The following is a 23,780-nucleotide window of genomic DNA, read 5'->3' as shown; positions in this document are numbered from 1 at the left end:
CCACACCTTCATAATTGATAGTAATTTTTAAAGGGTTAGGCTTAATTTTTTTTAGGATTTATTCGACGAAGAATAAGTATTATGATGTTATTATCAATCGAATAATTCAACGTCATATCGTCCTCTATCAAAACTTAAACAAAACAATAAAGCTACGATCTACTAAAACAAAAAGCTCACCATGTAAAATGTGTGAGCGGCTCCTCCCCGCCCAAAAACTGGCCCCGCCCGCCTCATGAAATCACTTTGCGCGCGCGCATTGTTCTATTCTTCAGTGGATCAAAGCGTATTCAGTGGTCACCTGAAACAGTCCCGTTGCAGTTAGTGAAGAACTTTGAAAGTCAAAAACATCTAACTAATGTTTAACTTTATTGTGTTTGTAGTCGGTACTAATTACGACATCGAGTGTTTTTTCAACCGTAACTAAAATTTGAAAATTATTTTTAAATGACGCAAAGAACGGAAAAAATATTTGATACAATCGGATAAATGAAATTTTAAAAATTGCCAATAAAAATGGAGTTCATAAAACCAGACTTCATGCCCAATGATTCGACTGATACTCAGGAAACTTACTTCGATATCCCGTGTCATGAAGAAGTGGTTCAAGATGTCTTCCACCCAAGCTATTTGCCGATGTTCTACGATTACCGCCAGCTGGAAAGGCACATGTTTGACGGTCCCAGCGATGGGAATCAGTGGGATTGGGCTGAGTGGAACGAGCGGCAAGTTTTGGTAAAGGTGGAGACGGATTTTGACGCTGGAGGTGCGTCTTCCAGCTTCAGTGAGGAAGGTAAGATAGTAACAATGCTTCTGTTATCATAACAGTGTTATGAGGTGCAAACTGAAAGTGAGTTGAGACAAGTTCAAAGTTGTTTATAAGGTGACAAAATTACGTATTTGAGTCGATATTTGCTATTGTTATTTTATCAAAATTAAAAAATATTTGAAAAATACAATCATAATTTCCGTATTTTTCTTAGTTAACCATTGCTTTTTAATGACATTAAATTTATTTTCTGAGCTGTATGTAGGCAGTGCCGTAACTAGGGCGGTGCCAGCGGTGCCCAGGCACAGGGCGCAGACCCTGGAGGGGCGCAGAAATGACCAGACCAAGCATTTTTCAAGGGCGCAGTTTTGAAAGCTCGCACCGGGCGCATAAAAGGCTAGTTACGGCACTGTATGTAGGGACATTCTTGCGTTGCGAATACTTAAGTATGCCATTGATTGTTTATGATAAGAAATTTCATAAAGATATTTATCAAAACATTATTCGCATCAAATACATAGCTAGTAGCTAGCTATCCTATCCTACGACAAAGCAATAAAACACACCTGTCTGCCAGGAAGCTCACAAACAACGGTGGTCATAAAACTCCTCGTAAACATGCGCGGGCGCCGGCGCTAACATTTGCTATCGATTGATTTGATCTCTGCTGTCTTTAACACCTACTGTTATAAGTTATAACTATGATAATTTTACTGAGATCAAAAGAAAAAGTTTTTTCGTTATTTACGACGTCGTACCTACGGGTGCGTATGAAACTGAATTGTAGTTATATTTTATTCCTTCAAGTATCTACCAGTGAATAAAGACAATACAAATCACTGGTAGTGCATTAAACTTAAATTAAACAATGTTTACTTATTTATTTACAAGTGATTCATTTAAATTTCATCAATTGGACACGCATGTGTAGACTCTTGTGTAGTTGGTGAAAAACTTGAAAAAAGCTTTAAAAAATTAAATTATATTAAGTAGGTATGAACATTGATATGGAGGCCGCGTACCGGAAAACGCAGCGTGGGACGTCCACCTACAAGGTGGACCGACGACATCATAAAGGTAGCAGGGAAGCGCTGGACGCAGGCCGCTAAACAATCGATCAAAATGGAAAGCATTGAGGGAGGCCAATGTTCAGCAGTGGACGTCCTATGGCTGAAATGATGATGATGAAGTATGAAGATTTTGGTTAAACCAAATCATGCGGAAAATAAAAGATATTTTATGTACATCTAAGTTTTCTTTTATCAGAAGTTCGCTCGCCTGGCAGCAGTCGCAAGGAAAGAACAGCGTTCAGCAAAGCTCAAATACGAAGTCTGGAAGAGGAGTTTGCGAGAGCCAACTACCTGACCAGGCTGCGGCGGTATGAGATCGCCGTCGCCCTGAATCTTACTGAACGACAGGTCAGTTTTTCTCATTATGCTTTTTTTTCTTAAAGTGACTTGACATTTTTAGGAAAAATCTAGAAACTATGACTCCAACCAAGTATTTAGTTGGTCGTTTGGTGTAGTAGATCAGAACGGACTACTATGCCGAATAGGTCCCGGGTTCGATTCCCGGCCGGGCAGAAATTCTGTGACGGGTCGGGGTGTTAATGTTTAAAAAAAGTAATTAGTATGTTTATATCCGTTGTTTAGTACCCATAGTACAAGCTTTGCTTAGTTTGGGACTAGAGTCGCAGTGTAAAATGTCCAAGGATATTTATTCATTTTCAAAATTCGGAGTAATAACTCAAAAATGTTAAATCGGATGGACAACTGATTTGAGAATTTGAGTGAGAAGACGCTAGTTCGATTCCCGTGATTTATGGTGATAAATGTAGTTTATGGAAATGTTACTAATTTTAGCCACTCTATTGATAAGGTAAAAATCATTGTTTTGTCTTGTGCCAGGTGAAAGTGTGGTTCCAGAACAGGCGTATGAAGTGGAAACGCACTAAGGGAGCCGTGAAGTACAGCAAGAAGAAAGAGACCGAGTCTGATACCGCCCAAGCAACATGTATGCCAGCCATGACGCATTGAGATAATTTAGTCTAATGGACAAAGTATCATTCTCATAAATAATATTACCTAATCGAAATCGTTAATGTAGCTCTTTCGTTTAAAATTTTTAATGAAATCTCTTTTGAAACATGAAAAAATATGTACCTACTTATGATGGGTTTCAATTTGTAGATTTAAACATTAATTTTGTTACTTTTTAGAAGACTATGCTGGTTTTTAATAAGTTACGGTTAGCGTAAATAGCTAATGATGTAATGTAATATAATGTAAGCAGCAAGAAAACACAAAGTTCAGGAGATAAGGATATGTTTATTAGACAATTCATACCTCCGGCACGAGCGGACAGTCGCGTGCCGAACATAAAACTAAAAAATAATAATAATATTGTAAACTAACACACTATCTTTGGAAGAAACTAAGCATCCGGGCTATGAGGGCCTACAATTTGTTCAAAAACCTGTCAGCATTTAACCTCGATGACAACCGATCAAAAAAAATATGAAAACAGTGATGAAACTTCCAAATACTAAAATACCTAGCAGTATTATAATAACATTCAAATTATCTGATAAGGCGATGCCTTCCAAAGCAAACTTCACTTCGTGAACGTCAAATGAGCATGATTCTTCGCGCAAACCATCGCCTTAGCAAACTGCTGTACAACACCTAAGTTAACATTGGACCGTAATCTATTAGTGGACCAAAATAAAATACTAGTAATTCTCAACAATAGATATATAATATGTATTTAACATACAATTTTCAACCATGAGCTCTATGAATATAAAATCGAAACTTCACTCATCTGGTTCTGTGTATGTACATGTCTGCTGTGCTATGTATGTAACATACACTATGTATTTATTAAATTGTTACCTTAATTAGGCACGAATTTAATCACTTCTTTGTAATTTTGTTGTGTGTACCATTAATTTACTCCTGGTACTCTGTCAATAGTAAGATCATTTAATATAAGTAATTATCATTCATCAATGTATGTTATGTGGGTTTACTATAATAATGTATAATAAAAGTTACATCTAAATAAGGACCAATGTCATTTTCAATACTTATTCTTTATTAGTTTACAATGAGGATAGTGTAAATTGTGATGAATAAGAGTTCATTCATACAGTTTAAATGTAGGTAGGTAGAATTTGTTTAGTGGGTGAAAAGACATTTTTTGGTAGTTTTAGTGTTCTATATTATTCTATTGCGTACATAGGTTATTCAGTAGGAAATCTTAAAATACAACAATGGAAAAATATGCTCCAATGATATACAACATATCGTTAATGCTATACATATCTATACATAATAATTGTCTACATTCACGCAAATGATACGAGGTGCGGGGCAGCGGGTTTCTTCGTGAATTATTCAAATAAATTATAAATGCATTGTAAAACCTGACTAGAGAATTTTGAATGTATATTTTCTCTACAGTTTGTGTTGCTTACATGGATATATTATACTATTTGTTTTAGTCTTATGACTCATCAATAATTGGCAGTACAGTTATGTAACTATTTGATACAATAATATACAATATTTACGACAGTTCATGGGATATCTTAATTTAATGATTACGTTCCTAGCATCCCTAATATGTAAGTATATTATTATACATATATAGAAAGAATAGTGATTTAGTTAGCTATTGTAGGAAAATATTTCTTCTATCATAAAATATTTTTTACTATCATCACTTTACTCATGAACATATCAGGTTCTCACAGGAAGTGTACCATAAATATAGGTGGTTCCAATTTAAAACACGACATGAAACAAACGAATCGTAATTCACAAAGACCTTCGTATCATTTGCACAAAATAAAATAATAAAACCTAATATTTGAGAGTACAATATATTCAACACGATCCTCGTCACCATAATTCACAGCGCTCAAAAACGTCCTCCTACACTACTATAATACACAGTATAATTATAAGGCTCAACCGGTGTCTCACTTATCATATTGCATCGCCTCGGCGGCGCACACCGTCCGGCACTACACTACACCACACGCGACACGAGAATAGGCGTCATCAATAATTTACGGGGTTCGATACACTAGGAGTCCGACTGCACAACGCCGCGTCACTCGCACGGCGTGACGTCACTCGCGCGCAGTCGCGGGCGGTCGCTACACCACCACGAAGATCAGGCTTCGTTATGGGCGGGGCTCGGGCGCCGCTACGGTCTGCGGGATCACCGTCAGGGACTTCGGGATCTTCGGCAGGACCATGTGGCTCGCCGCGACTACGGGAGACACCGCCGGGACCGTCTCGCTCGTGACGGACACGGCCGGGCCCAGCTGCGGCAGCTTGACCGGCGTCGACGTCACGAGCAGCGACGGCGACGTCACGAAGGGCGCGGGCGCCGTCTGCGACGTGACGGTGGCCGTCTTCGGCGGGATGGGCGCGATCGTGATGTTCTTCAGGCCGACGTTCTTGAGAATGTTCGCGGCGTTGGAGCCGATGGGTTGGACGATGATTTCGGGGTCGGCTTTGTCGGGGGTTTTGTCGTCCTGGGGGATGTTTTGGACGAGGGTGCCCCCGTTGCCGAGGAGGGTGGAGGGTTGTATTTCAGTGACGACGGGCTCGTTGTCGCGGCGGCCGTCTTGGAGTTGTTGGAGTTTTTCGCGACGCATGACGCACATCTTGTTGTAGTCCTGCAGCGTGATGTGGTAGCGCGTGCCCGAAGACATCACCTGTACTAAGGACGGCAGCGCGCGCCCGTCGACCGCCACTTGTGTGGGCTCGCGGGCGATCTTCGCTAGGTTCTCCTGTGGATGGAAATTGAGCTCAAATTAATATTTATCGTCACAATTCAGTCAATGAATGAACGAAACTCTAATAAAAACAAAAAAATATATAATAATCAAGGGCACCTAGAGAAAGTAAATAACGAAAGAACTACACAAATATTTCAAGGTAGTAAAATTGTATTAGATCACTGTAGTCTGAATGATCATCTAACTTTAATATAACTAATAAAAAAACTGCATTAATCTTAAGTGCCGCTGCTGCACTTTAAAACTGCGCTGCTTTTTAACAACGAAACATATTTCAAACGCGAACTGATATATTAGTTTTTTGATAAATTTTATTTCTTTATTTATTCATGATAAAATATTATATTATAAAAAACTTATGTTAAGTATTGAACCAAAAATGTTCACTCACCGCAGTAATAGGCATGAGCGTAGGCCGCCACGGCTTGCTGCTAGTCTTCTGTTTCTTGGGCGTGTCCGCTTTAGGCCCCTCCTTCTTGTCCCGCGGCGCCTCTTTCACCGGCACCGGCGTTATCGGCACCGGCGCCGGCGGCATGGGCGGAGGCAAAGGCGCCGCTGCCACTTCAGTAGGATCCGACGCCGATACACCCTTCACTAGCTGCTGAATATTGTGCAGAACGTTCTGAATCGCTTTGCGGCCTTGAGCGTTGGGAGTATTAATCGCTATCAGCTCTGGTGGCAGTGCCTTAGACTTTGACTTCTCGCTGGACTTGGATTTCGGCTTGGGTAGCACGCCTGGGGGCGGCGGCATTGACTTCTTCGGGTCTTTGTCGCTGTCTTGGTTTGATTTGAGGAGACTTTTTCCGTTTACAGATGGTTTCTTGCGGTATTCGATAAGGCTGACGGGTGCGTCTCGTCTGGGCTCGCTGGGAATGTTGTCATATGCTCGGAGCCGGGCCTGGACTGAATCGCTGTACATGGCAGCGTGAGGCGCGGCGCCGTGGGCCAATACTAGGTCCCCGCTGCGGAAATATTTCTCTAGCAGCAGCAGATGGCGTAGGAAGGAAGACTGGAATGAAAATGAAATGATTTTATTAAATTTTGACTAAAATATACATAAAACAACAACATTTACAACTCAAGAAAAAGACATTATTTTAATGATCATGGATTCGGATGATGGATTCATTTCCACACCGAGTAACTATTAAAATATCAGAAATCAATATGAAGAAAAATATTTTTAAGTGTTTTGGAACCTATTACGCATTTTTACAGCTTAGGTCAGGCACTCTTAAAAGTTATCATTTTTAAACCATATTCAACAACAAAACATCGAGTGTTAGGCAGAACAAATTTCGTAGTGTCTGATTAATATACATTATAAAAAAGAATATACATTATAGGGGGCTTTAATGAGGGCTATCGTTTTAGCGCTCACCAGTAAGCGCCACTGTAGAGTAAGGTCCTGTCAATCGCCAGGGGTGCCAACTGTTAAGTATAAAAACGATAGCCCTCATTGTAAAGGGCTCTTTAAATAATTCCTTATCTTTCTTACCTGGTTCCCATAGGGCCGCTGCAGCTCGTGCCACAGACGCCTCGTATCAGCGTCGTACTGAATCACGCTGGAGCATTTCTCCCAGCCCTCGGGTGTCACACCTTTCACATTATTGAACTCTATATTACATTGTAAGTTCATCTCCTCTTCACCTGGGAACAATTCCCGGACGGATATGGAAGGATTGGTCTCTAGACGACGAACAGGATTTGAGTATTTCATGTCACTTTTCTTCTGCTCTTTAGCCTCACCCGTTGATAGTTTCTTTGATAATTCACTAAGGTTTTTCTTCACCTGAGTGAAACTTTCCGACATTTGCCATTTGTTTTTGAGGGTGTTGATATCTGCTGGTTTCTTGTTAGGGATAGTTTCTATGGTGCACTCGTCGTTTAGGGATATGTTTTTGAGTACAGGTATGCCTCCATCTTTGCATTTATCCGGGTCGAATATTTCTAGGTCGTCCTTTCGGACGGTCTTGTCTTTGTGGGCGACTATTTGACCCAATTTGTGTATTCTCTTGGCGTTTTTGTCATTAATTCTCTGCTGTTGACCTGGTTTATGTACACCAGACATGGCTTGCAGCTTCATAATATCTCTCTGCTTCTGCGTCAAATTCGCAGTTTTGTTCAGAACCTGCGTTTTCTGCAGGAACTGCGCCGGGTTGTTTTGCTTTTGCAGCAAATATTGAAGCTCTGTCTGTTTATCTAAAGGCAGGAGAGGCATATCCATGTCTAATGTTTCGGACTCTGATCCGTCACTCTGAGCGTTTGGTTCTGAAGGAGGTTTGGCTCCAGGAACTAGGATTTTGTTTGAGGAGATCAGGCTTTCAATGTCTTCTTCGAGGGGTTGGGCGGTCCTTTGTTCGTCCTTGACTTTCTCAGGGGAGGAGCCTTCGTCGTGAGGCGTGGTTCTCTCTGAGGATTCGCTGTCTCCCGTCTTGTCAGGGTCGGAGGATTTCCTCTGTTTGGACTTGATGCGTTGCTTCTTCTTCTGTTTATTGGCGATGCTCTCATCCTGCATAATAGCGTCCATCGGCTCATTTTGGATTTCAGGGGGCACCGCCACGTTGTGTATTTGAAGTAACCTGAAAAAAAAAAAATCATAATTGTTAATCAATATTACAGCTGTAGACAGGTCCCATTAACTCTAGAGGATTGTTGGTAAAACTGGCTGGAAGTTTAGTAGCCACCGCGAACCTTATTCCCTCATGTTAAGGTCGACAATGCTACGTACCCTAGCCTACATCTTAAAATCGACTAAATTCACTTGTTGGTTGTCGTTGAGCGCTCGCAGTAGCAGTGTGCTGTAGAAGCAGCACACCTCTCTTGGTGACCAACAACCGTAGTAGCTACAGTGAACTTTATCTCATATTCTTAAAGTCTATAATGCCGTGTACTAGCTTCAACCACCCATAACTGACCGGGAGTTTCAGTACCTACTGTGAACCTTATTACCTTCTCTCAAGGTCTAAAATGTACTCACTTGCGTCGGTAGCCCTTGGCTTGGTTGTCGTCATGTCCCGAGCGTTGCAGCAGCGTGCAGTATTACAAACCAATGGCCGCTCTGTGAACTGCGCCGGGAGTTTGAACCTTACTCCCTCGTCTTAGGGTCTAGAATGCCATGTACTCACTTGCGTCGATAGCCCTTGGCTTGGTTGTCGTCATGTCCCGAGCGCTGCAGCAGCGTGCAGTAAAAGCGGCACACTTTACATAGCAAAGGCCGCTCTGTAAACTGCACCGGGATTCCCGCCTCTTTCAGTAACGGATTCAACTCCAGGTAGCCCTGTAAGGAAAACGACGTTTTAATAAATATTTAAAATTCATCTTGATACGTCACAAGAAGTGGCAGTTATGTTGTAAATGTACGTTCATTCTAACAAAAGTCCACTGCTGGTGCTGCCACACTCTCAGACAGAGGCCTTTGTCCAGCATCCATGCGCTTGCGTCTGGATACGATCTGATGATCGTTACTGTAAAGCTAATGAAATGAAGTATAGTAGCAGCATTTTTCTATTTTGAACTAAGTACAGTTTATGTAGTGAGAGATGCGGTTAGCTGATAACTCAGCCACTCACTGTGGGATTCTATGGGAGAGGCCATTATCTAACAGTAAGCATTAAGAGGCTATATGATTTTTTACTAAGTAGGTATGTTGCAACAACTGAATGAGTAACTTTGGTGTTTATACAAGCCATAGCGGGCCCGTGTCCTGGGTACACTTCAGCAACTACAAGGGTACACTCTGGCAACTACTAGGGTACACTCTAGCAACTACAAGGGTACACTTCAGCAACTACAAGGGTACACTCTGGCAACTACAAGATACACTTTGGCAACTACAAGAGTACACTCTGACAACTACAAGGATACACTTTGGCAACTGTGTCTTTGTCGGCCGTTTGGTGTAGTGGTTCAGAACGGACTACTATGCCGAGAGGTCCCGGGTTCGATTCCCGGCCGGGCAGAAATTGAAATGATGAATTTTAATTTCTGTGACGGGTCTGGGTGTGACTATGTATAATATTTATGTATTTAAAAAAAAAGTAAATAAGTAGTATATCCGTTAAGCTAGCACCCATAACACAAGCATTAAGTTGCTTACTTTGGGGCTAGCTGGCGCTGTGTGAAATTGTCCAAATTGTACAAAATATTTATTATTTATTATTTNAAAAAGTAAATAAGTAGTATATCCGTTAAGCTAGCACCCATAACACAAGCATTAAGTTGCTTACTTTGGGGCTAGCTGGCGCTGTGTGAAATTGTCCAAATTGTACAAAATATTTATTATTTATTATTTATTTATAACTACAAGGGTACACTCGGGCAACTACTAGGATACATTTTGGCAACAACTAGGGTACACTGGCAACTACAAGGGAACACTCTGGCAACTACTAGAGTACACTCTAGCAACTACAAGGGTACACTCTGGCAACTGCTAGGGTACATTCTTACAACTACAACGGAATACACCAATACTCACGTGGTGTATGAAGTGCACGTTGTGGTGCTTGGTGATGCGGTGGCGGCACAGGCGGCAGGCCATGAGCGGCGCCAGCGCGCGGTGGTGCTCCGCGCACAGCGGGATGTGTGCGGGCCCGGGTACACTCCAGCTACTAGGGTACACTCTGGCAACTACTAGGGTACATTCTTACAACCAGTACTCACGTGGTGTATGAAGTGCACGTTGTGGTGCTTGGTGATGCGGCGGCGGCACAGGCGGCAGGCCATGAGCGGCGCCAGCGCGCGGTGGTGCTCCGCGCACAGCGGGATGTGTGCGGGCCCGGGTACACTCCAGCTACTAGGGTACACTCTGGCAACTACTAGGGTACATTCTTACAACCAGTACTCACGTGGTGTATGAAGTGCACGTTGTGGTGCTTGGTGATGCGGCGGCGGCACAGGCGGCAGGCCATAAGCGGCGCCAGAGCGCGGTGGTGCTCCGCGCACAGCGGGATCGTGTGGAGGCCTGGGTAGTCGCATTCTAGCTTTAGCTGCAACAAAAGAACAATATTTAACCACTAGAAAAATGCCAACTATTGTAAAGTCCGGTCGCCGAGCAGATAGAATTTCGTCGAACGACCCCAAACTACCCATCCTCATCTCGCACACTTACTGCGACCGCCCGTCGCACAGCCGCGACAACAATATTATTACGCGCGAGCGATAAGGATGGGTAGCTTCGGGTTGCTCGGCGACCGGACGGACTGGCATGACTGTGGAATGACACTCCGGCTGGGTCTTAAGGTTGCGTGTCCACCAGATATACCGAGGCAATGTAAATGAAGCGATTCTACTGGTTCTTTACAAACACATCCTTCGCTACACATCCTCGCACATCTCTGGTGGAAACTCAGCCTAAATCAGTGATGAGTGTAACGCGGTAAGCGCAACAAGTAAATATTGTCTAGTTACTAAAGTTAGGGTGGTGGTGTACTGACCACTTTGTTGACGCTGGAGCGCATCTTGATGAGCCACTTGCGGCGGATGGAGTGTATAACCTGCCACAATTTTTATTATAGCTTGTCTAGTTACTAAGTTGTCTAGCTGTTCGACAAAAGTTGGTGGTCGGACACATTTAGCTACAAATTACTCGACTCAACTAAATAGTAAGATGGTGAAACCCAGCCTAAGTATTAGGATGGTTGTGCACTGACCACTTTGTTGACGCTGGAGCGCATCTTGATGAGCCACTTGCGGCGGATGGAGTGTATAACCTGCCACAATTTTTATTATAGCTTGTCTAGTTACTAAGTTGTCTAGCTGTTCGACAAAAGTTGGTGGTCGGACACATTTAGCTACAAATTACTCGACTCAACTAAATAGTAAGATGGTGAAACCCAGCCTAAGTATTAGGATGGTTGTGCACTGACCACTTTGTTGACGCTGGAGCGCATCTTGATGAGCCACTTGCGGCGGATGGAGTGTATAACCTGCCACAATTTTTATTATAGCTTGTCTAGTTACTAAGTTGTCTAGCTGTTCGACAAAAGTTGGTGGTCGGACACATTTAGCTACAAATTACTCGACTCAACTAAATAGTAAGATGGTGAAACCCAGCCTAAGTATTAGGATGGTTGTGCACTGACCACTTTGTTGACGCTGGAGCGCATCTTGATGAGCCACTTGCGGCGGATGGAGTGTATAACCTGCCACAATTTTTATTATAGCTTGTCTAGTTACTAAGTTGTCTAGCTGTTCGACAAAAGTTGGTGGTCGGACACATTTAGCTACAAATTACTCGACTCAACTAAATAGTAAGATGGTGAAACCCAGCCTAAGTATTAGGATGGTTGTGCACTGACCACTTTGTTGACGCTGGAGCGCATCTTGATGAGCTACTTGCGACAGATGTAGTGTATAACCAGCCACAATGTTTATTACAGATTTTCTAGTTCAATGATGGCCAAGAGGTCGACCGCGAAGACGATTTTGGTAGCCCGCGAGAGTTAAATAAACTGAACTTATTTTAAAATGTATTTTATTTTATTCGCTCCAAGAACACTATCTATCTAACTATAAATATAGGTACTCAACTCACACGTTTCGGTCGGTCGTGACGTGGTAGTATTGTTGCTGCTAAAATGTTTTATTTCACTCTTCTAAACTCTACCTTGCAGTCGACCGCAAGGAATATTTTCGAGTATAAGTAGACCTCACAGGCTAAAAGTTTGGCCACCCCTGTAGGCCTAAGATGCGCGCCGTGATAACTTTTATCGAAGTCAAAATGTATGGGCAAAATCGATGAAATGGCGTGATAACCTTTTATCGCGGCGCGCATCTTAGGCTTTTTATTATTGGTTTCTGGGCCTTTATTTGCGCCAACTCGACCAGGTTTGATCTATTGTGGCACACATCTTAGGCTTACTGGTCTAGTTACTAAAGTTAGGGTGTTGGTGTACTGACCACTTTGTTGACGCTGGAGCGCATCTTGATGAGCCACTTGCGGCGGATGTAGTGTATAACCTGCCACAATATTTATTACAGATCCTTTTTTAAAGATTATTAGTTTACAAATTAAATTACTAATAGTCCCGTTAGCCCCTCATACTAAACTAAATAGTTCCTCGGATCACGAGTCGGCTAGTCCGACCGGGACCCCTTCACCTTTCGGCTATCGTGGCTTTAAAGATTGTCTAGTTACTAAAGTTAGGGTGGTTGTGCACTGACCACTTTGTTGACGCTGGAGCGCATCTTGATGAGCCACTTGCGGCGAATGTAGAGTATAACCTGCCACAATGTTTATTACAGATTGTCTAGTACAGTGATGGCCAAGAGGTCGACCGCGAAGACGATTTTAGTAGCCCGCGAGAGTTAAATAAACTGAACTTATTTTAAAATTTATTTTATTTTATTCGCTCCAAGAACACTGACTATCTATCTATAAATTGACCGACCGAAAGGAATATTTTCGAGCATAAGTAGACCTCACAGGTCAAAAGTTTTGCCACCCCTGGTCTAGTTACTAAAATAAGGGTGGTGGTGTACTGACCACTTTGTTGACGCTGGAGCGCATCTTGATGAGCCACTTGCGGCGGATGGAGTGGTCGGCGGGCGCGGCGCAGGCCTCGGTGTGGCACGTGGCGCGGCGCCCAGCCTCGCCTGGAGTCGGTTCCTCCTCGCTCTCCTCCTCGGTAGGGCTCGGAGGCTTCTCGGGCTGACTCCTGGGAATAACGAAATATACTCAACATCAAATAAACCGCACCTTCCGCGACGCGAACTTTAACGATTTTCTTCTGACACAATCATGGTGCCCCAACAATATTGGTGTTATTTGAAAGCCCAATAAATATCCTTAAAGAAAAACACATTTAATTTCTTAATAAATGATTAACATATACCATAAATGTGACTAGAAAAAAATACCTCACTTTGGGCCCACCTATGGGATCAATTAGACCAATATTATAGGTTATAAAACCAAATAATGATCTCACGTGTCCTCTTTAACAGATGGATAGCGATTAATCCCAACTTAACAGTTTTATAGCCATAAAAGTTGGCTTTAGCGTAACTACCTATTTTTTGAAGAAGTGACTCTGGATACTTCCCTAGACACATTTTTGGGGTAAAAACCTTTCCTTTAATGAAATGAAGGTTAGAACAGACTAGGCTTTTAAATGGTGCCAATATTGGTGGGAAGTGGGGATGCATACGTTTGAAAATGCTTGTCGCGGGAGGTGCGATTTATTTGATGTCGAGTGTATTACGCTGGGTTACACCAGGCTTGTTCATCTCCGCGTTTTTTTTATGCTAGACAAGGCAGGTATTTGACCGCAATCGCACCTGATGTTAAGTGAGATGCAGTCTAGGATGGTACATATCTGCCCTGTAAGTGCCTATTCACTCTCGCCTTGAAAACGCCCGGATTATAGTGTTCAGGAAATACAGCAGCAGGCAGCGAATTCCAGTCCCCAGCTGTTCGCATTATAAACGAGTCGTCGAAACGCTTAGTGCGAGCTGGTGAAATGTGGAATTGCATGGAAAACAAAATACGCGCGACGACCCCTCCTGGGACATCTAATCGACAGGACAATCACGAGCGTGCATTGACGTACGCACACGTATTCTTCACCCATTTGCATTGGAAAGACATCAACTATGTACGATGGAAAATAGAAAAAAAAACGGTGGTGTATTAAATACTGTGCAGTATTTAACTGCCTGAATAATAAAAGAATTAATCATGTATTCCGAAGTTTGGCACTTCACGTCACACATTAATTCACCGAAGTCAGCCCTATGGCACCGTCACAGTACCGATCACTGATGTATGTCAACGAAACGGTGCTCGAGACAAGCTAAATTACACCATATTGTTGACGGCATTGAGAATACATTTATTTAAAGCTTTCTGTACGTAGTACTTATTATTATTCTGTGGTGACACCATCTTCCATGGGTTACGCCGTGTGGTGACGGCAGAATACATTTGTCAACAATCCCTACTATTCCCGCGGGTATCTTAAGAGGCGAATAAGGACTACACATTACACAGAGAACGGACAGCAACGCTCTCTGACAAACGTTAATCTTTTAAACTGCGATCTCCAACCCGCCTACCAAGCGTGGAGATGGCAAAACCCTTCACTGACATGGAGGAGGCTCATAGTCAATTAGTGAACTGTAAAGGGCTGTTGATGTTGATGATGATGATGAACACCATCTTCCTTTAACTTTAACAAACGTCAAAAATTTGTCTAACCCCATACAATAAACGCCGGTTATGATTATGGTTACTTTCAGCGTCACTATCTATTTGACGCTACTGTACCCATGCATACTATTCTCTCCAGCATCAAAAATCTAAACTGTATGTTGATACTTACACCAGGCCTGTTCATCTCCGCGAGTTTACATTGAAAACAAAACACGCACGATTGCCCCCTACAAGAGTACTATTCGACAAGGCCTCACATACGAGCGAACATTGACTCACGCACGCGTATTCTTGTGTATGATGGAAGAAAATAAAGAAAATGGTGTACTAAATACTGTGCAGTATTTAACTGCGTAAATAATAATAAAAACACAGAATGTATTTTTTTAAGTTGCCTGAAGACACTGAGAGGTAAATAAGTAGTTAATATTATTCATGATAATTCATGCTAAATCATGTATTTCCTACGCCATTTTCTGCAGATTGACACCTCACGTCACATCATTTTACCGAAGTCAGCCCTATAGCTTCGGCGCAGTACCGATCACTGACGTTTGTCAACAAAACTTCTGACAAACTTGCTTGACTCTTGAGACAAGCTAAATTACACCATATTGTTAATGACATTGAGCATACATTTTTTTAAATGCCTTCGCGAAGTAAAACTTCTGTACGTAGTACTTATTATTATTCTGTGCTTACACGTCGAGAGCCGAGGTCATCATCAGGGTATCGGTAGGCTGCTTGACAAGCGGGCGCTTGCGGTAGGACGGGCAGTTGGCGCGCCGGTCCACGTGGCGGAAGCACGCGTCGCATAAACAGCTGTCGCTCGTCAGCTTCTCCTCGTCTGGAGACAAGAGAGACATTTAAAGAACCCTTTAAGTTCAGAATGTCCATTTCCCGAAATGTATAATAATTCTCATAATGACCAATCCCCAAAATGTCCAGTCTAGTCCATACTTGGAAACTGTTGTTTGTCTGTTTCTTCCCAACTGAAAACTAAAGAAAAGAAACGACGCTAGAGCAGCTAATTATTATTATTACTTTGAAACAACTTCTTGAGTTGGGATTATTTAAAGCTCTAGTCTTGGATACACATCTGAAATGTCCGAGAGCGCAATGCGCAAGCTCTTGGAGCAAAAGTTTTCGCTAAATATCGCGTCACTTATGTTCGGGACACTAAGCATTGTCAAAGTCAAAATTTATTTATTTGTTTAGACTAATAAATAGTTCTTACAAATCGTCTTTTTGCTCTTAAGGAGCCTCTACATGTCTCATAATCTTTTTACCCTACCAGCGCTTCGAGACCAACATTTGTCTGTTACTGTTTCACTGTATATTTTCCGAATAAAATAAGCAATAAAATCCTGTTAAGGGTCACTTTCTCCCAATGTCAGCGAGACTTGAAGAACCATGCCTAAACATCCTAGCTAGAATATAGAAAGTTACTCACTGTCCAAAACCTTCTTCTGCCTCTCAGCGCTCTTCATCTGGGCGATATGGCAGGGCGTGTCGAACAGTCCGAACTTCCCTCCGCAGTAGAAGCACTGATCCTGGCATAGCCGGCCCGGGTGGATGCTGAACGAAGAAGCCTTCTCCGGGATCACCAGGTTCAGGGTCTCCTTGGGTTCAGACGGCTCGGGGACCGCTTCTGTTTCTGATAGGATGAATCAAATACAAGGTTTTATTAGAGCGAAAAGAGAAATAAAAAGAATCACTCAAAAGCCTCCCTTTTGATTTAAACAATACTTATCTGCTGCTATCTTATCGAAAGGGATGATTCTGATGTTCAAATAGAATATTTTTTTAAGAGATACATCTCAAATAATTAATTTACTTGCACACACACCAATTGCAACAGAATCACTCTTTTTCGGATGGGACTGTGTATTGTGTATAAATAATTTAAGGTCCTAACTTTAGGAACAAATTTTAGCTACAGGCATTCTCTGACCACCTTATTTTTTTTAGTATTTGAATTCTTCATTAGTCTTGTGCATAAAACAATTAAGATAGTTCATTTTGGAAGATAATAATTTGTTATAATATATCAGAATGTAAACATAAAATGGTTAAATTAGTTGAACCAGGTTTATATTCATGCAGGATGTTAAAAGTTTACATTTCATGCTGTTTTTAGATCAAATAAAAATTTAAACTTAACCTAGATCAAAATGTTAAGTGGAGTATTTAAAACATTGATTTGTTTTTAAAATACCTTCTACCAGATATGAAAGTTTCACTAAAAATAAATGAGTTATTTATTTTATAAACACATTATTTATAATTAATTAGTACATAATGTGCTTTTAAAATTAAATGTTGTGTGAGTGTTAGGCATTCGTGAAACCTTGGCCATTTATGCAGCAAGAGTTCTATTTTAATTTAAAAATTGTATTTTTTTTAAGTTTAATGATTTAATATCTTTAATAATAACATATATTTATGAAGTTATAGTCATAGGCAAATTTACAATGACCTCTATGAATTTAAAGGTTGAAATAAATTAGCACTTAACTTTTTTTTTAAGTTATTATCAACAGTGCAAACATTGCCAATTTTTCTAAAAGAACTCTTGCACATAAAATAAGTAACTTGTTTCAAACATGACTTTTAGTGAAAAAGTTTCAATGAAACTAAATATTAAGATTTTAGATTACAGAACAATATTAAAAAGCTATTTTTGATAGTCATGTTTGTCATAGTCACAGAGTTAAGTGTGAGTGCATAATCCACACACCATGATTGTTAAGTCGATTACTGTAATGTGACTTTCTGTGCCCACCATCGGAAGCTGCGCCCGCGCCGCCCTGTGGACCAAAAGTTTACTCTATTTACCTCGAGCTTACAAAATTACTCCATTTTTTGTGGGTAAAATGCTGCTAGATTGAGGTTGGTACTAAAAAGGTTTTTAAATAAATTGATGAATGAGAAATTATGAAGTATCTGACGATTTTCGCAGTTCCAATTGCACAGTTTTGGAAATTAAGTTATGGTGGAAAATTGAGAGGGTGAATAAAATAGTTAAAAGATCTCACCTCGCGCCTCTCTATCGTGTAGTAAGTGTCGTCATCATCAGCCGCATCGCCACCGTCCGGAGCCAGCTTCCCGGATCGATTCTTGCTTTTCTGGAAGGTCATCTTCAAGGAACTCCTATACCTCTTCTTATCCTTGTCCCCAGAGTTCCTGTTAATTTTTATCACAGCCTTCAGACTTCCAGTGTGCACGACACTCGCTCCCGAAGCGGACTTCGCGGCTTTACTCTTGTATATGCGCTCTTTTTCCTTCAATTTCTCAATTTTCGCCTCCTTAGCTGCCTTGTGCGTCAGCAAGCCCAGCGTCCGTAAAACGTTTTCCTTGCGCTTCTGACTCTCGGGAGTCTCTTGCAAGACGTTGCTGGGACCAGCTTGACATTCTATAGAATTCCGAGCAGACTTGCTGTTTCTACTCGTACTACGGACGGGTTTCGCAGGCTCAACAGGTGGGGTTTTCTCCATAGTTGCTTTGATCTTGTTTTCCTCACTCGGAACCTGTTTCGTCTCTTCTACTTTGGCATCGTCAGGTTTTTCATCAACCGCCATCTTTTCAGGAGATTGCTTCAGACTTTTATCTTCCTGGGTGATGGCAGGACTTGGCGATTTGTCGTCAATCTTAGCCTCCACTATAGGCGCCGGATCAACCAGTTTCGTCACAACAGGTTCAGGCTTTTGAGCCTCTGTTATTGGTGTGCCTTCAACCTTTGAGATCTCTGTGGTCAGGGATGTATCTTCAGGTAATGCTTTTAACTCTTCGATAGGTGGAGGAAGAGCTTCTGTCTCTATCGGCTGCGAGGCCTCGGACTTGGCCGCCACAGGTGCCGTAGGTAAGGGCAGGGGCGGAGACTTCATCTGATGCACCGGCGATTTTATCTTTTCCAACGTAGCCATCTTCTCTTCAGACTCATTTGCAGACTCCGACGATTTCCTAGATATGGATTCTCTAGACTTCCGTTTTGTGATTATTTTGACCTCATTATTGCTAATTTTAGGGTCGTTAACCACTCTAGGAGTTATAGAGATCTGATTGGAGTCCAAAACTACACCTCCCAAGTTTTGGCTTGCATTATTTGGTTGGACTGTTGCCAACTGATGTTTATCAATCTGAGCAGCTGGTGCAGACTTGTCCACGGATTTCCTGATCTCAGTCAATGTTACATCCTTGCCCAAAGACTTCTCAAAAATGCTGATTGCATCTGACTCTTTCGAATGATTGGAACTAGTTGATTCTTTTCTAGCACTTATGCTATTCCTTTTGATTAAAGTAACAGAATTGGTGAAGTCAATATCTACAGACTTTCTAACTTGATCCCTTTTGACTATTGATATAGCTGAATTATTCTCGAAACAACTTAATACATTCTCTTTTTCAAAAGGTCTTTCAGGTGACCTTACAGACTGAATGTCCTTCAATGGTTTTATTTCAGCTCCAGATTTTGGAATTAATACAACATCATTTGAAACCATAACTGACTTGTTGTCACTTGATTTGGATTCAGATTCTTGTCTTTGTCTTCTTTTATCAAATTCTTCAAACTCCTTCAGTCTGTCCATCAATTTATCAATGCTAGCTACAGGATTAACTTTTTTATAAGTTATTTCAGTGTGTTTGGTATCAGTGGATTTCTCAACTGAATCTTCTTCATAGTGCAGTCTAATATTTTCGCTATCATCATTCTTGGAAGGCGTATTTTCATTCGTCACCGATGATATCGAATCTTTATCTTTAACTGGAGTTTCAGGAGTTATTATGCTATTATTATCACCGAGAGGCTTTGATATTCCATAAAATTTAGAGACCGTTTTGGTCTGTGTTTCTTCTAAAATATTTTCGACCGGGTTTGTAGCGGTTGCCATTTCATGATCACGGTCGATGTTCTGGTCTAGATTATTAATTAAGTCGTCGATTTCCTTTGATAATGTTTCGAGAGTCTCTTGCTTGTCTTCTGTGGAGTCGCTGGCGACGACGGGCGCGGAGCTCTTGGGCGCGCTCGGGGCGGGCCGCGGAGTGGCCGCCGCTTTCCTCCCCCTTCTTGCTTTTCTGATATTTTTAGACATCTCCTTTGAATTAAAAGTCTTGGACATACTAGTCAGTATACTACTACGAGCTTCAAAAAGCGTATTATTTTCAGTCTTCATCAATATTTTCTGTTCTATATCTGACGAATTTAAATTCTCTAATTTTAGCCTATTACTATTATTGTTGTCCGAGTCTAATGAAGTACTTCTTTTTAAGCTCAATTTTTTCTTATTTTTTTCAATGTCGACACAACTAGGTTCTGCATCTATTTTGGTTTCAGCTATATTGGAGTCAACAGTAAGAGAAGGCACTTTTTCAGTAGTCGAGATCTGTACATTATTTTCAATATCTATATCTAGGTCAGTCTTAGATTTATCTAATTTTTTGTTGAGCTCCTTGCCGTCCGCATCATTGATTGGTTCACTCAGACTTATGTCTGATTCAGTGATGTCCGAGCATTTGGATATCTCACTGCCGTCTCTGGAACAGGAGCGTCCCCTTTTCGATTTCTTGCAGTCTTCACTAGCTTCTGTGGCATCAGCTTTTGAGTCAGAGAGCAATCGACGCCTTTTCTTTTGCTCTTTCATAACAACTTCATTCAATAAGTTGCTTTTAACTTTTCTTGGTTTTCCGCTTCTAAGGTTTTTCCCTTCCGAAAGTAATGGGCTGTTACTTCTTTCAGATCGCATCGAATATGGGCTAGTCCGTGGTCCCAGCACCAGGCTGCTCGGGGAGTCTGCGAGGACTGATTTCATCATGACCATGTCAGATGTGAGCCGCTGCCTTCTGCCAGCTGTTTTAGGACTTGATGATCTTGAGTTCGGTGTGGCCTCTTCCACAGGCTCCTTCTTGATCTCGGTGATAGGAATCAATGGGACGGTTTCCTTTTCTTGAGAGTTGCCAGAAGCAGGCTTGACTGCAGCTTTTCTTCCTCGAGTTACAGTCTGTCTGATTACAGCTTTGATTTTGTCTTTTGATACCACAGTTTTTTTGCTCCTTAAAGCCTTCCTGATGCCCAGAGGTCGCTTCTTCACGACTGCCTTGGGTTTGGCCACAGGTTTTTTTAAGTCTTTCGATGTCTTCGGCTCATCTTGACCGGGTTTATTTTTTTCCTCTTCAATTATGTCAGATGCCTTCTTGCGAGCGCGGGTCTTGGGTTCTATGATAGTGTCCTCATCGATACTCTTGTCCGACTCATCTTTGACCTGTTTGGTTTTCATGTTGGAATGTGTGGTGGGAGATGACCCCGTTTTTCCGACATCAGGTAAAGCCTGTTCAGGTCTGCCTCTGTGAGATGACCGGAGAGTGATTGAGGAGGGTGCTCGCTGCTTGCGAGGGCTCTTTAAGCTAGGGTCAGCTGGGTCGGTGTCACCATCCACTTCAAGCAGGTTACTGTCAATTAAACTTTCTTCTTGGCAGGTATCACAGCCGCTGTCGTCTTTATTAGCATAAATAGTATTTTTCACTCTCAATGACTCCTTTACTTTTAAGTGGGAACGACATTGAGCCATAATATGCCTATATCACTTGCCATTTGGACCTGAAATGAAGAAAGTTAGAAATAAGTCACCATGGCTGTATTTATCAACGTGGTATTATAACTCTGACCAAACTACTTGTTGGACATCGTCAAAAATTAATGGCAAATTACGTTCACTGGTTTGATGAATTTCACATTATTCGTTAATTAAAACAATAAAGTAACGTTTTATGAGAGCAATTATCACACATTTTGACCCCATTCTCATATAAATTGAATCTACAAATCGCAGTAAACAAAAGCGAGCGCTCGACAATACCCAAGTTCGCGCACAATTCTGACGTTATTGTAGAAATAATTACAGATTTCACTGCATATTTAACTTCTCCGGCCAATAGTTGACTTAAAAAGTTGACGAAACACTTGTTTACATTTGTCATTGCTTAGAAAATCGCGCCGGAAAACTCATGAAAAACTCGTTGTTTTGGTGGTCTCACCTCGCGACTGACACCTAACGCCACCTACCAGCTGAGCGACTGCGTGTGCGTCGGACGAAAGCACCAAATCATTTCCCTAGCCGTGGCGCACCTCTGCAATGTCCTCACAAAATACTCACAATTTATCCAACGAAACCTCCAAAAACCACAATAAACAGTTAGTTGGACACACAATGCACCATAATATGCGAAAAAGTTCAATAAAAACTCGCGATTATACTTAGAAAACGATTTTTGAAAAGCCCAAATGTCTGCAGGCGTCCGCCATAATGTTTCCTTCGAAACGAATAATATAGTTCTTATTGCTCTTGTAGCAATTCGCTCTATTCGCTATTCAAAATGGCGACGGTGTTGCGTTCACGGTGCGCGTTTGCGCGACTTTTTGCCGGAAAAACTGGACAAATCTTGAACAACTCGACTGATTTAGGAATAAAATCAGCCCCAGAATCACTATCGGTAATTATTTTATTATATTTCCACTCGCGTTGTGCTGTAATGTCGTTTATACTGCGACATGTGACAGAACTATGGGTGTACACCCGTCCAAAGAGGTTGCTCTTGTAATTTTTGCAGATAATAATATTTTTTCAGATGACTGTTCAATATCATTAATAAATTGTTTGTTTTTTTTTAACATCAACTTCTAGTTATTTTTTATTGTACACATTTAAGTACCAAGTAATAATTCGATTCATGAGTCATATTAACATCATGTGTGTCAATAATCGTATTCACGATTTTTTTTATTAATGTGTAAGTACCTACTTACACATTAATAAAAAAAACCTATGTAGGTACTTAAACTACGTTATTAATTTGATTATGTATATTTGTTTCAGACAACACTCGCCTCCCGGAGTTACTCAAGTTATGCGAAGTCACCATTTGCGGACAAAATATCTGAACAATACAATTATGAAATAGTGAAAAATCCACCTGAATGGGCATTCGTTGAACAACTTTTGCCGTTTGAAACCATTCCGAAAGTGAAGCCTAAAGATTCTTATCCGTCTGGTTGGGTACCACCTAAAGAAGAAGCAGTTAATCATCCTTATTTCTTAAAAAGAAATAAAAACCACGAAATTCCGATATATTTGAATTTGTATAACAGAGGTGCGCGCAAAATTACTAGATTGAAAGGAATTGATGGTGATATTTGGTTACTGAACGATGAAATAAAAAGTTTATTAAAAAAGAAACATAACAAATATGTAGAAACTAGAGTACATGAGCTAGGCACATTTATCGATGTAAAAGGAGATTATGTCAATGATCTTCAAGAATGGGCATTTTCTAAAGGTTTTTAAGTAGAACGACAAATTTGTAGAGAATAAATTGATTTAACTAGAGCTGTTGTTTTATTTCTTACTGCAAAACTCAATAAAATTTAGATATATTTTAGTAAATAAAGGTTATAAATAAAAATATGGTTATAATGAAGTAATAATAATAAGTTAATTTTTTTTATTTTATTTCTTGGAATTAGGTACATTTTCTTTTTTGGAATTAGGTACATTTCATTTTTTTATTTAAATTCTTACCATGAATAAAATTATAAAATGAACAGAATCATAATTTTATATCATTTAAAAAACAGCTACACCACATTAGTTAATGTACCTACTACGTACCAAAAAACAGTATTAGGCTACTACCTCATTAATCACACTACGCAGTTATTTATTACCATTTATAAGTTTTAATCCAATTCACATACTTTATTTATCTAATTCTGAATATATTTTCACGAAAAAACACATTTTTAGCATATTTTTATACAAAAAAAAATACTTGCATACTTAATAAAAATAATAAAACATTACGGTTATCATCCGAAAGCTCTTTGCAGTGGTGTACGCGGCATGAAGTTTGTTTCGTTCAGACGCCACCGGCGGCGCTAGCAACGGCGGAAGGTTTTATCTACGTAGCTATATAACATCCGCCCGGAGTATGCTGGGCCTCTTGCGATATATATTTTCGACTCGAGTCCACTTCTTTGTTCAAAA

The 23,780-nt window shown here is 40.9% G+C and overlaps 3 protein-coding genes across 9 annotated transcripts; 2 read left to right on the top strand and 1 right to left on the bottom strand.

The window, feature by feature from the left end:
• The first annotated feature begins 286 nt into the window (after positions 1 to 286).
• Positions 287 to 3,309, top strand: LOC114363865 (homeobox protein MOX-2). Its single transcript, XM_028319726.1, has 3 exons — positions 287 to 793; positions 2,036 to 2,187; positions 2,677 to 3,309. Exons 1-3 carry the CDS (start codon positions 517 to 519, stop codon positions 2,803 to 2,805), a joined length of 558 nt encoding a protein of 185 aa, XP_028175527.1. The 5' UTR covers positions 287 to 516; the 3' UTR covers positions 2,806 to 3,309.
• Positions 3,310 to 3,609: 300 nt separating this feature from the next.
• On the bottom strand, positions 3,610 to 22,039 carry east (enhanced adult sensory threshold). 7 transcript variants are annotated; one of them, XM_028319718.1, is made up of 12 exons: positions 21,894 to 22,039; positions 17,781 to 21,337; positions 17,483 to 17,552; positions 16,196 to 16,399; positions 15,445 to 15,589; positions 13,075 to 13,246; positions 10,541 to 10,576; positions 10,251 to 10,355; positions 8,714 to 8,865; positions 7,084 to 8,167; positions 5,977 to 6,594; positions 3,610 to 5,576 (listed from the first exon to the last, which is right to left on the bottom strand). In XM_028319718.1, exons 2-12 carry the CDS (start codon positions 21,306 to 21,308, stop codon positions 4,962 to 4,964), a joined length of 6,729 nt encoding a protein of 2,242 aa, XP_028175519.1. In that variant the 5' UTR covers positions 21,309 to 21,337; positions 21,894 to 22,039; the 3' UTR covers positions 3,610 to 4,961. The 7 variants fall into 7 exon arrangements, with proteins under 7 accessions (XP_028175519.1, XP_028175525.1, XP_028175523.1 ...); XM_028319724.1 differs by having other exon boundaries at positions 17,528 to 17,552; XM_028319722.1 differs by lacking the exon at positions 21,894 to 22,039 and adding an exon at positions 21,803 to 21,861.
• A 43-nt stretch (positions 22,040 to 22,082) lies between these two features.
• mRpL49 (mitochondrial ribosomal protein L49) lies at positions 22,083 to 23,123 on the top strand. The gene is made up of 2 exons (XM_028319725.1): positions 22,083 to 22,230; positions 22,614 to 23,123. Exons 1-2 carry the CDS (start codon positions 22,114 to 22,116, stop codon positions 23,079 to 23,081), a joined length of 585 nt encoding a protein of 194 aa, XP_028175526.1. The 5' UTR covers positions 22,083 to 22,113; the 3' UTR covers positions 23,082 to 23,123.
• Positions 23,124 to 23,780: the final 657 nt, after the last annotated feature.

The sequence above is a fragment of the Ostrinia furnacalis genome, unplaced genomic scaffold, assembly GCF_004193835.3.
Source record: "Ostrinia furnacalis isolate ACB-3 unplaced genomic scaffold, ASM419383v2 OfSCF7316, whole genome shotgun sequence".
In the NCBI taxonomy this organism is placed as follows: Eukaryota; Metazoa; Arthropoda; class Insecta; order Lepidoptera; family Crambidae; genus Ostrinia; species Ostrinia furnacalis.
The sequence above is the reverse complement of the archived record's forward strand: the minus strand, read 5'-3'. Positions and strand labels throughout refer to the sequence as shown.

Bases quoted from the DNA above. Each gene is read 5' to 3' on its own strand.
- LOC114363865 (XM_028319726.1), top strand. From the start codon at position 517: ATGGAGTTCATAAAACCAGACTTCATGCCCAATGATTCGACTGATACT. The intron at 794-2,035 runs GTAAGATAGTAA...TTCTTTTATCAG, and splicing joins TTCCAGCTTCAGTGAGGAAG to AAGTTCGCTCGCCTGGCAGC. The intron at 2,188-2,676 runs GTCAGTTTTTCT...GTCTTGTGCCAG, and splicing joins TGAATCTTACTGAACGACAG to GTGAAAGTGTGGTTCCAGAA.
- east (XM_028319718.1), bottom strand. From the start codon at position 21,308: ATGGCTCAATGTCGTTCCCACTTAAAAGTAAAGGAGTCATTGAGAGTG. The intron at 10,356-10,540 runs ATCCCGCTGTGC...GGGCCCGCACAC, and splicing joins ACTACCCAGGCCTCCACACG to ATCCCGCTGTGCGCGGAGCA. The intron at 8,168-8,713 runs GTGAGTACATGG...TTTTTTTTTCAG, and splicing joins GCCAAGGGCTATCGACGCAA to GTTACTTCAAATACACAACG.
- mRpL49 (XM_028319725.1), top strand. From the start codon at position 22,114: ATGGCGACGGTGTTGCGTTCACGGTGCGCGTTTGCGCGACTTTTTGCC. The intron at 22,231-22,613 runs GTAATTATTTTA...TATTTGTTTCAG, and splicing joins CAGCCCCAGAATCACTATCG to ACAACACTCGCCTCCCGGAG.